This window comes from Argentina silus (assembly GCF_951799395.1).
Source record: "Argentina silus genome assembly, chromosome: 22".
NCBI lineage: Eukaryota > Metazoa > Chordata > Actinopteri > Argentiniformes > Argentinidae > Argentina > Argentina silus.
In genome coordinates, this window is record NC_139676.1 from 11,336,499 (window position 1) to 11,348,998 (window position 12,500).

General features: G+C 45.5%; 1 protein-coding gene across 1 annotated transcript in view; it reads right to left on the minus strand.

The window, feature by feature from the left end:
* Nucleotides 1-10,243: 10,243 nt before the first annotated feature.
* cygb2 (cytoglobin 2) overlaps nucleotides 10,244-12,500 on the minus strand; it is a gene marked incomplete at both ends in the record, with an annotated part of 8,587 nt that continues 6,330 nt past the window's right edge. The window contains 2 exons of the mRNA XM_083693627.1: nucleotides 10,244-10,408; nucleotides 10,767-10,998. Of these exons, the coding sequence (XP_083549753.1) occupies nucleotides 10,244-10,408; nucleotides 10,767-10,998 (397 nt within the window). The remainder of the gene's footprint in view (nucleotides 10,409-10,766; nucleotides 10,999-12,500) is intronic.

The following is a 12,500-nucleotide window of genomic DNA, read 5'->3' on the forward strand; positions in this document are numbered from 1 at the left end:
ACTACAAAAAAAATGTATTGTTTGTTGTCTAACTGAATCTGTACGCCTTTGTGAGAGGCTCAGAGAGAGGCAGGGGGCTTGGTTGTGAGCCCCACTGCCATGGGGAAGAAACTGTTCAGGTGGCGCAATGTTTTAGTCTCGATTGACCGGAACCTTTTGGTATAGACGTAAGGCAGCAGAGGGTGACAGAGACAGCATCACCCAGCTCTGAGGGCACTTGTTAAGCCCTTTAGCTTCACCACGGTACCTGGCATACAGTAGAGTAAATTTGACCAAAGTGTGCACTGCACCATGGTAATGTACCTGGAGCTGCCACCTGGCAGGGTGGGGGTCGTCACTTTAGCATGGTTGGCGGATCCCTCTGAACGTAGGCTTCCCCGATCTCCTCTGGGTAGCTGAGAGGACAGACGGAGGGAGAGAGAGAGGTTAGGAGAGAGGAGAGAGAGGGAGAGGGGAGGAGAGGAGAGGGGAGGAGAGGAGAGGAGAAAGAGGGAGAAAGAGAACGAGAGAGAAGGAGAGGGGAGAGGAGAGGTGAGGAAAGGAGAGGAGAGAGATGAGAGGAGAGGAGAGAAGAGAGAGAGAGATGAGTGGAGAGGAGAAGAGAGAGAAAAAGAGAAAGAGAAAAAGAATGAGAAAAAGAAAGAGAGAGGTTGGGAGAGGAGAAGAGAGGAGAGAAAGATGAGCGAGAGAGAGGGGAGACATGAGGGGAGCACAGTAAGGGTTGGTTGTGGGTGGACAGTATAATATTATATTAACCCTGGGGAAAGTGACAGAGCCTCCCTAGAGGTGGAATGAGGTTGGACTGTGGGAGTGAAGAGCTGTCAGCACAATGACAGTTCTCTTTTTGGCAGGGGCTATCACCATTACAGCCCTGAGTCACCTACAGGGACTTCCTGCCAAATAGAGAGATGACATGAGACTTTTTTGGTTTGTCTACTGAGATTCTCATTTTAGCTGCTCAAGCACAAATCTGCCTGCTTCGTCAGTTGGGTTGAATGCAGTGATGTGTCACTGTTTGTAGGCTGTTTGGTACACAGCTGCTATTGAAACAGACAGAAGTTTGACTGTCTGTAATGTAGTTTGTGTTGGATGGTAGAGACAATAACTCATCCATTGTGTGTGTTTGCGTGCCTGTGTGTGTGTATGTATGTGTGCGTGGCGTCTGAGTGCATGTGTGTGTGTGTGTCTGTGTGTGTGTGTGTGTGTGTGTGTGTGGCGTCTGAGTGCATGTGTGTGTGTCTGTCTGTGTGTGTGTGTGTGTGTGTGCGTCATCTGAGTGCGTGTGTGTGTGCGTCATCTGAGTGTGTGTGTGTGTGTGTATGTGTGTGTGTGAGTGAGTGCCTGTGTGTGTGAGCATGTGCTCATGCGTGTGTGTGTGTGTGTGTGTGTGTGTGTGTGTGAGCATGTGCTCATGCGTGTGTGTGTGTGTGTGTGTGTATGTGTGTGTGAGTGTGTGTGTGTTTAAAAACAAGCCACCAGAGAGTGTGCAATGGGTCAGAGGTTCAGATTAGTGCTGTATCTAGTTAGCTCTAGGGGTAAACAGAGGATCTGTGCTACAAGGACTGCTGTAGTACCACAGGGAGAGGTAATGTACAATGTGCAATGAAAAGACACAAACCACTCATGCCTGCCTGCCCACGGAGGCTGGCGGAGGGAGAAATCGGAGGACAGGCTCATTGTAACGGATGGAACGGATTGAGGAATGGTATAGAACACATATCAAACCGATGTGTTTGATACCATTCCTCATTCCATTCCATGTATTACAATGAGCCTGGTAGGGAGTCGTATGCTGTAGGTAGAGTAGTGGCAGGGGGGATTTGGACATGATGAAGGAGGAGAGAAACACTCAAGGCACTTAAGAACTATCTCCTCATTGGCTCTTCTCATTTCCTCTAGTACATAGGACAACCGTTACATAGTTCCCGTGGTGCTAATAGGCTGACTGTGCTAATATCTTTTATCTGTGGAAATATATTTCATTCACGTTTTCATCATCTCTAAAAAATTGCCTCACCATCCACCACCGTGGCATAATACTGGAGAAGCCTGTCGTCTGAAAAACACGTCTTAATGTCAGTTATCTCCGCTCCGTCTTCCTTAATATCAGGCTCCTCATCTGAGTGCAGCGGTGTGGAATCTGGATCTTCTCCACTCGACTCTCTGCCAACAACCGTATTCCCAGAAAAACAGCTTGTCAAGGTGATCTAAGACTGACTATCAACGTGGATGAGGAGACCCAAAGGAGTTTATCCAGTCCCATGCTTTGGACTTCTATGCAATAATGTCTGTCTTCAACTCACTCTCTCTCTCTCTCTCTCTTTTTCTTTCTTTCCCTCTGTCTCTCTCTTTCTCTCTCTCTCTCTCTCTCTCTCTCTCTCTCTCTCTGAAAACCTCTCAAACCTCTCCACACCAAACATAACCAGGGAATGATCTATATGAGCTATACACCACATAAAGGGCCCATTTGGGCCCATTTATTTTCCAAACAATCTTTTGACCTCAAGTTGCTTTAGGTTAAAAGTTCACACCAGGGACAGGCTGGTATTTGGAATCAGGTTGGCATCCAAACTTCCACACCCAAACTTCCACAGACAATCCATCATAGAGCTTGTTTTTAGATTCCTCAAACATAATCACAAAACCTCTCATATTGAGCTCTCCTTCATTCCACAAGTTTGATTAAAGAGATCAACAGTCTCCTAATTAAATCGTGTGCCTATACATGGTAGTACACGTTTCCAATTGCGTGTCCTCGTTGGCACATATGAGAGATTTCTGGATGATGAGTCAACAACTTAAGATACACTATGTGAGGGTAAGCGATCTGGTTCTCCTAAAGTTGTTACTGCCTCCATCACCCCACCAGCATCCTTACACAGCGTTTCACTTTCTGTATTCACCCGTCAGTATAGCTACATATATGCGTCAACCAGGACACGCAATTGGGAACACATACAGTCTTGCCTAGGCACAAGATTTCAGTAGCAGACCAGTCTGAAAGAGAGAGAGTTGCTGCTAGAGACAAATATAGGGAGATACTGTCGATACTATACACCATTTAGCTGACGCTTTTATCCAAAGTGACTTACATCGCAGTGAGTGCATACATTTCAGTATATATGGTCCCAATGGGAATCGAACCCACAACCCAAGCATTGTTAGCGCCATGCTCTACCAACTGAGCCACAGATACAAGATACAGAGGGAAGAGATAGATTTGTCTGCACTGTAGGTGCTGTGCTGTGCTGTGCTGTGCTGTGCTGTGCTGTAGAATCTCAATAATTTTCCCCCATGACATTCGCCATTGTTTTTATGATGAATATTTACAAGAGCTTCTGGTGTGCCCAGCAGGGGACTAACTTGGAAACAGTTAGTCACACGCACACGCACGCACGCACACACACACACACACACACACACACACACACACACACACACACACACACGCTTCACGCTAATCTTCACACACTTCACGCTCGCATCTCCAAAAGAACACCTCGAATCAATCCAGCTCTCAACCCCTGATGTTCTTCACACCACTTAATTGCTTCTTCTTTCCCGGCACTGAATGTCACAGAGAGCCAACGTTTCGAGTACAGACACCACCTGAGGGGACTGGGGTTCCCAGAAAACACATCTTTACTGCACTTCCAGCGAGAATTACCCTCATTATCACACGTAATACAGAGCAGAATGGTCAATAACTGAACCTCCAAACAGCGATAGAATAATTCAAACTGACTCCGAGAGCGCTATCGAGCGACAGTAAGTGTTTCATCAGGATAATTTCTCTCGATTTCTCCCCTCAAATCACCTCAAAAGGTCTTAAAATTATCTCAAACTAAAGAGTCTTAACTCATACTAAAAACAGTAGTCCTCAGCCAACACTAGAGCCCCCCAAAAAACAGAACCCCCAAACTGGGATTGGTTCAGTGTTTCTGAGATTATAAACTCCAGGGTCGGCTCCTTTCAGACCAGAGACCGGCTAGTAGTGAAAGTAAAAGGGATCAGTGTGAGTCTGAGTAGGCAGTCTGGCTCTGGCTCTGGCTAGGACGTCTGGGTCGCATACTCACGGCTTGACTCTGTTGTCGAAGCGTCGGCGCAGCATGACCGCCAGGGTTGTGAGGACCATGATCGTGGTGCACATGGTCGCGGTTGAGGACGCGGCGGCGGTGGCGGCCTACCACGAACCCAGCGGGCCGGCGCTGGCGTTAGCGGGGTCAGGATGAACCTCCCATGGGGGGCCTGTGTGTGTGTGTGGGGGGGGCGCTCTTGTATCCCGCTGTCCTTCTCCGTAAGGGGCAGAGTTAGCGCGTTAGCCTGTTAGCGTTAGCTTGTTAGCCCGTTCCAGTCCACTTGCCCCCTGCGTCTCTCTCACTCTCTCTTTCCCTCCCCACCCGCCACCTCACAGACGGAAACCAGGCTTGGATTAGTTTGGCTGGCCTGCTGAGGGATTAGATTAGATCATATCACAGAGTGTTATTGAGGCCAGCCAGGGGCACTGAGAGATAGCTAAACACATAAGCTATCCTGTGATGTGTGCGCACTTTTCTAAAGCCCCCATATTAATCACTTATGAAATGTTTACCGTTAGGCCCTATCTATGCCCTGTTCTATGCCCGCCTTGTTCCAGTCCCATTCCCATCAGTCATCAGCTGGGCTCTCAAACTAGGATCTTCCCCATAATGAGCCAATGGTAGAAGTCTAAAGATACATTTCAAATGGAGCCTTCAAACACCAGAGCCCCCATGGCAACATGAGCAGTCAGGTTTCAGGGGATAGGCAGGACAGGTATGGAGACAGAGAAAGAGAGACAGAGAGAGAGAGAGAGAGAGAGAGAGAGGGAGAGGGAGAGACAGGGAGAGAGAGGGGATACATGTTGTACCCTTGTGTCCATACTAATTATCAACGTTGCCCTCCCCTGGGCCCTGTCTTGTTAGGCGTGAGGAGAATGGGAACGCGTCCCAGGCAGCACGGTGCCTCAAACAGACGTGGGCATTCTCATGTCATTCCGACCGGAGAGAAGAAATTCCCAACACTGCATTGCAGGCACGGTCTCCCCGCACCTGTCAAGAGGGCTGTGAAGTGTGGATGTCTGTCAGAAGGTTCCGGATTCAGGGAGCTTTGTCAGGAATGTCAAGTGTGGCCACTGGTATGACGGTGCATCTGATCTCTGGCTCTCCGGCGTGTTTTGACCTCCTAATTGTGAAATTCCTCAGATTCCTCCTCCACAGCCTCTAGATTTGATGGAGAGGCTCTATGAGTCATAAATCACCAAGGGATGAAGTCTGTAGGATTCATCATTAGTGTTGGCCTGCATGGTTACCTTGCAGATAAAAGTCACGCCTTGTCTGTCTTCAAACCCAAACAAACTGCGAAAAGCGGCATTCTCTGACCTAATGAGACCCAACTTGAAGGCCTAACTTCAGAAAGTGAAGACCAGTGTTATAAAACTCATTACGTTGACGTTTCAGACCTGGTTGAGGGCAGTGGCATAACTCAAAGCCGATGGCAATCCAAGATCACTGAGTTTATAACCTGTTATAACAATGTTATGACATCAGGCCTAACCTTGTATGATAGGGGTCACATCATTCATAACCTGTCATGGCACCTGCAGTATACATAACTTAACACCCGGGTTCAGATAGTCACTCAGGCCTGTTGCATTAGGCGACATCAAGTCGTCACACAGACTTTATAACATGTCATAAGAAGGTTATGGAGCCACAGAGGTTCAGAGGATCTGCTGCCAAGCTGTTTCTGTCCCTGTAAACTATCAATAGAACTCCCTACTAATCCTAACATCCCTGGAATGCTGAGTCAGCCGGAGGTTCGTGCGCGTACGTGTGTGTGTGTGTGCGTTTGTGTGTGTACTTGTGTGTGCGTGCACGGCAGGGGTTAAGGGCCAAGAGATACCGAGTCATTGTTATCCTATCTCACTGTATGTAAAATTAATGTGTGAATTGAACTTTTAGAACTTACTTTCTTACTTTGCAGTAACCTCAGCGTCGTCACCTGGTGTGTGTGTGTGTGTGTGTGTGTGTGTGCGTGTGTGTGTGTTTGTGTGTGTCCTCACTATGGGAGGAATGGTGGAATGACAGTTCCTGTTGACAAGAGACGTGTCGCCATGGTGACACGTCACTGCCCTGTCAACCATGTCTACGAGAGCGCACCAGGGATGTACAGTTGTCTAACTTCTGTGGGTTTAACAAATAATTTGAGTTTCACAAACAGGTATTACAGTTCCATGTAATACTCAAAATAGATACACTGTAATTATTGTAATGTAATACACAAAAAATGATACACTGTAATTACCGTAATACATGCAATACCCAAAATAGATACACTGTAATTACTGTAATACTCAAAATAGATACGCTGTAGTAATTACTGTAATACATGTTATACACCAAAATGATACACTGTAATTACCGTAATACATGTAATACTCAAAATAGATCAACTGTAATTACCATAATACATGTAATACACAAAATAGATGTAATTACTCTGTCATTACTCTATTATATAGCTACCTTGTAAATTCTCTATCAGTGGTTTTCATGGTAAAACAAAGCAACACTTCTTGTACTGCAGCACACTGAAAGTATTCATGAGTTTCATACTGTATGATTAATAAAACACAGTTTGCTGCATCTAAAGACATTACGCTTATGGAAAAGAGCTAGAATACATTACTGCATGGAATTATAAAATAACTGCCTTCCTCCCTGTTTGAAGCTCCCACTGGTGCGTGTGATAAAGAGAAAGTGTGTGTGTGTGTTATGTGTGTGTGTGTGTGTGTGTGTGTGTGTGTGTGTGTGTGTGTGTGTGTGTGTGTGTGTGTGTGTGTGTGTGTGGGCCCCGGGCGCCACACAGCGAACAGGCATTCATTAAACATTGATTAAGGGCATTTACATCTTATTATTTAGTTATCAGGCAGTCTGAAACAGTGGGACTGGCAAACTGAGTATGAGCACTGTACACACACGCACACACACACACACACACACACACACGCACACACGCACACACACACACACACACACACACGCACACACACACACACACACACACACACACGCACACACACCTCTAGGCAGGGGTCTTGTATAATTTTTCTTTCTCTGTGTCGTTAACCGGGGGTTGGAAGGAAGAATAGTGAAAATAATGAGGGACTGTAGAAAATTGTCATTGTAGAAAAATATTTTATATATTTTAGGTACTGAGTTTGTGTCTATAAGGTAAAATGGCTTATACTAGCTCACAATCATTCCCAATCATTAGTATAATAAGAGATTATTATGCATTATTACAATTATTAATAGTTATTACACTGGATTATAAATTGATTATAATGATATGCTATAAGTATTAACTAACATATTGTAGTGTACGATACAATAAAAACAGTCCAGCCATCCTGGGACCAGTGTAGGTAATCACTTTATTGAAGGTCATAGTTCATCTTACCAGGTCTGCAAAGGTACAAGTCTGTTGTAGTCTAGGCTGTGCAACCATGCTAGAACAACCAAAATCACACTCATTCTGCCCCAAATCAACAGAGTATACAATGATAGTCATATACAGAATATACTATCAATACAGTATACACATACAGTATTCAAATACATATACAGATAATCGATTTGTTGATATATTTAGAAAAATATAAAGTCCAAGCTTTAGAACTTATCGACGAAACAATTCACAACTGACAAAAACAAGTCCTACGTGTACAGGTATGATATGATGCCCATATATGGTCAAGCGTCAATAGACTAAAACACTCCCAAAGCCGGTCTAGTGCAGATGAGAGAGCGATGTGATGTGTGTGTGTGTGTGTGTGTGTTCTGATGAAGGTTGAGTGTGTGTGTGTGTGTTCTGTGTGTGTGTGTTCTGATGAAGGTTGAGTGTGTGTGTGTGTGTGTGTGTGCGTGCGTGCGTGCGTGCGTGTGTGTGTGTATATTAGGGTATTAGAGGAAAACAACCGATACAGAGAGGATCACACATCCCACGGCGGAAGGGGCAGAAACAGTATGTTGCCGTTCAGTGAATTATGGGTGGCACTCACACACACGGTGTTTCATAAACAACCTGTCTGGAGAGGCAGAGCAGGATACAAACACTCCTCTGCTGCCAGCTACTTAAAGGAACCCAGGGGCCCGACCTCCGCTTTCAAGACATGTTGCTGACGTCAAATGTTAGGCGGAGATTAGGAGACTGGTGTACGTGTGTGTGTGTGTATGTGTGTGTGTGTGTGTGTTTATGTGTGTGTGTGTGTGTGTATATGCGTGTGTGTGTGTGTTCGGGATAGATGGTTTATAAACGAAAAAGTAACTCCTTTGTTTTGCCTGCAGCCATTTTTCTCTTGTTAAGCTGTTTACATGTAAGTATGTGTTTCTTTGACTTATGCAACAGTATATACAGTAAATCATCTGCCTACTGTGTATATCAGCCCTGTTTGGGAAAGGGAAACAGTGAATGAGACTCTCTCTCTCTGCTTGTGGCCAGGGGAAAGAAGCGAAGAAGAAAATGAAGAGATGGAGGAAGGAAGGAGGGAATGGAGTGATATTATGGCCAGGAGAAATGAGAGAGAGAGAGAGAGAGAGAGAGAGGGAGAGGGAGAGAGAGAGAGACAGAGAGACAGAGAGAGAGAGAGACAGAGAGAGGGAGAGAGAGAGAGACAGAGAGAGAGACAGAGAGAGAGAGAGAGAGAGAGACAGAGAGAGAGAGAGACAGAGAGAGAGAGAGAGAGAGAGAGGGAGAGAGAGAGGCTGGAGATATATTATGACCAGGAGGAAGAAGGAAGGAGAGAATAGGGGGATGAATGATGAATGGCCAGAAGAGGAAGAGAGGAGCCTCATTATCTCTTCATTAAAACTAAATGACTGAATACAGAGACGACCCGGAGGGGATGGGACTGCCGACAGAGACACAGCAGAGACAGGGAGACAAGATTGGATCAACAGTAACTGCCATCAAACTGCCATTTTTAAATCGATTTATAGTGAACTCTGGGGACTTTGCACAGTGCATGCCAACCGGGAAACACAATAACACAGACTATTCCTAAGAGAGCCGGACCAGTCGGTAGTGTAATGGAGATCTGAGTGAACCAACGTTTTATTTTGGTGAATCTATTTTTGGTGAATCTATTCTGAAATAAGTCAAATAAGGCGCAGCGTATTATATACTGTAATAGAGATATACATACATGTAGGCTGCTCTCGATCCCCTGGCCGTAGAGGTAATGCAGGCATACAACATGATCGTTGTAGAATGTAGATCAATCTAGGTGAAAGTCATGCTGTCATGACTTGAAAGGGTTGTGATGTATTTCCAGAGGCTTGTACGAAGCGTTTCTCAAACCTTTAATGGAGGCTTTAATGCATGTCTCTCTGAGGGGACTCAGGAGATGTAAACCAGAGTCCACTATGTAAATATTAACATGGGAGAGTTCTACGTCGGTAGGTGCGCGCGCGCGCGCGTGCGTGCGTGCGTGTGTGTGTGTGTGTACGTGTGTGTATGTGTGTGTGTAATGGAAGATACCGTAGTTGCTAATACAGTATTCCAACAGCCTGTTGCGTAGTTTAACCCATAATTTTAGCACTATTTGTTCACTATTTGTTCAAATCAATTGCCGTGTGTATGGAGTGTTTGTGGATGGGTGTGTTTTGACAATGCATGAAACAGGCAAGCTAAGAGCATCCATGACAAGTGGTGGAAATTCTGTGAGCAACAAATTCCCCTAAATGGACATCATCAGCTTCCTTGAAAACATTGACTGAAGATCAACGAGACTACAGAGAGTCTTGAATGAGATTACACACGCTCACTCACTGTACACTATATAGACAACACCTTGGGGATTACACAGTAAGTACACACACAATGCGTCAGTAGGGGGTAAAGGGGGATTCCCCAAAAAAAGCAGGGATACAGTAGAACACAATAAGAGATTCTATGAACAGTCATAGGCCCCTGTCCCCTGTACACTTGAAGAAAAAAGGTTCTACCTTGAATCAAAAAGGGTCCTCCTACAAGGACTGAGGATCCTTTTTGGGTTGTGGGTAGCACCTTTTTCCTAGTGTATAAAACACTGTCCCCATATCCCTGGTCCCTTTAACTTCATGTCTGGACCAATGTAAAGACCAACCTCGTTCCCCTTTCTTAATATAGAATATAATCCATACAGACAATCCTCAATCCATACAGACAATCCCCCCCCCTTTCACACTGCGGAGCTGGAGAGCTGGACCCAACCCACTTCTGTATAGGCCCCTGTCACATGCCAGTAGACCGCCCCCATCAGTTTGGTCCACACCACCTGCACCTCCGCAGTGAAGCATTCTGGGAACTCCTCCGACAACACCTCCAGCATCACCCCGCTCAGAATCTGAGAGATGGAGGGAGGGAGGGAGAGGGGAAGGTCAGAGAGAGGAATACAGTGAACATTTACAAATAAGAGGATGAGGGAGTGAGAGAAAAAGGTCAGAGAAAGAGGATATAGAATGGAAAAAAGAGAGAAAGAAAGGGAGGGGGAAAGAAGATGAATTGAGACGAAGGTGGGGAAACAGGGGGCAGTCGTAGCATCAACATCCTCAAATGTTCTCCATGTTTATCAAACTCTACACAATGCAGTCCATCTGAATTTATCTCAAAATCACAAAAAAAGGCAAATGTTATAGGCCTCATAAAGGCCACTTTGATCAACACTAGTGACTAGTACTCCAATTGTAATTCTCTCTTCTCACCTTAAAGTACATGGGCTCCACCTTGTGTTTGATCGCGTGGGCCTTGCCCACCAGAGCCAGGACGGAGGACACCTTCTCTGGGTCGTGAAGGTTCTCCACCACCGTGTTGATGGCGCCCATCACCCTGCGGGCGTGCAGCCTCAGCTGGCTGCTACGTTCCATCTCCTCAGGGTCATCCAACTCCTGGAACTGGACAAAGTACTGCTTCGCCGACGGGAAGTTCATAAAGAACCTGTGGAGAGTGAAGGGGTTCTGGATGAATCCTCCACACTAGGCATTTGAACATATAAAATTGCTGATCACCACTTTCATTGAATTTTGAGTGGTTAGGTCAACTTTGTCACACCTGTGGTGGTCCGGGTCTCAAATGACCACCATAGGGAATGAATGGGTAATGAAACGTAAAAATACATCCATACAATAGGAAAAAATGATATAAAAAAAAAAAGTTCAGTGTCTGTTCTTTGTATATTCACTGCAGTTACTCATGTTAACCACTAGCTGAAGACATTGTTTCACAGCTTAAAAAGGTGTTAAACAAAATTTGGTGATGATTTATGGTTTTTGTGTTAATACAAGAGCAGTTTTGGCCGCGAACACTATAATAAGCGGGGGATGATGAACACATGAGAAAGGTTAAGTACGTCTTGCCAGGTTTAAAGTTTACAAGGAACCTGTGGAAAGAAACCAGTTGGTTAAGAGGGAAGGTTACGGATGAAGCGGATATACAGGGGTGAAGTACCGTACGTCCTGTAATAAAATAACCTCAGTGTGAAATTGTTCATGAGAGATGATGAATAGCAGTTAATGGACTTGACAAAACCCATTATAAGTCATTTCCTCCCATTAAGTAGCCAACATCCATTTTAATGGCAGATGGAAATGCATAGTACACTTCATATCGAATCGAAGCGTTCAAGCTCGATGAGCTATGAATCTGTCTATTCATGAAACGAACGCCCTGTGGTCGTAACGCCGTTCTCTGTAACCCTTGGTGGACACGTTGCTCGTTACACCGTGTGACCTAGAGCAAGCCAACGCACCCCCAAATTCAAGCCTGGAAATGTCACTCTCGTAAAAAAACAAAAAAACACTTGGAGATGTGTCGGAGATGTTGCTGGTTACTCAACGCTTGTTACAGCGCTAGCGAACGCACCCCGAAAGTCAAGCCTTGAAATGCACAATGTGCCTGGAGTTGTAATTATCTCCTTCACATCCAGCTCTCCGGCTCCTCGGCTGTGATTGGGCTTCTTCGACTTAAGTGTTTATGCTCCGAGAGATGTGAGCGTGCGTGCGTGCTCACTCCTCTCCTTGAGTCTGCTTCTTTCAGTAAATCTGCCCGGGGTGCCGTGGCAACATGGGATGATTGGCAGGCGGAGGACAGTGAAGTGGCACTGATAAGGCCAGCATTGTTCAGATTGTTAAGTCTCGTTGAGTGTAATTAGAGGCAGGTGCCGGGGACCGGAGGAGACACACAGGCGGGTGTGTGTTTGTGCGTGTGTGTGTGTGCCGTACGTGTGTGTATGTGTGTGTGTGTGTGCCGTACGTGTGTGTGTGTGTGTGCCGTACGTGTATGTATGTGTGTGTGTGCCGTACATGTATGTGTGTGTGTGTGTGTGTATGTCTAACTCAAACCCTTCCTCTGAAAACTTCCTCTTACCTTAACCATTCAAAGTTAATGCCTAATACTGCAATTCAAAGTTAATAAAGACTCACGTAGCATATCTTCAGTTT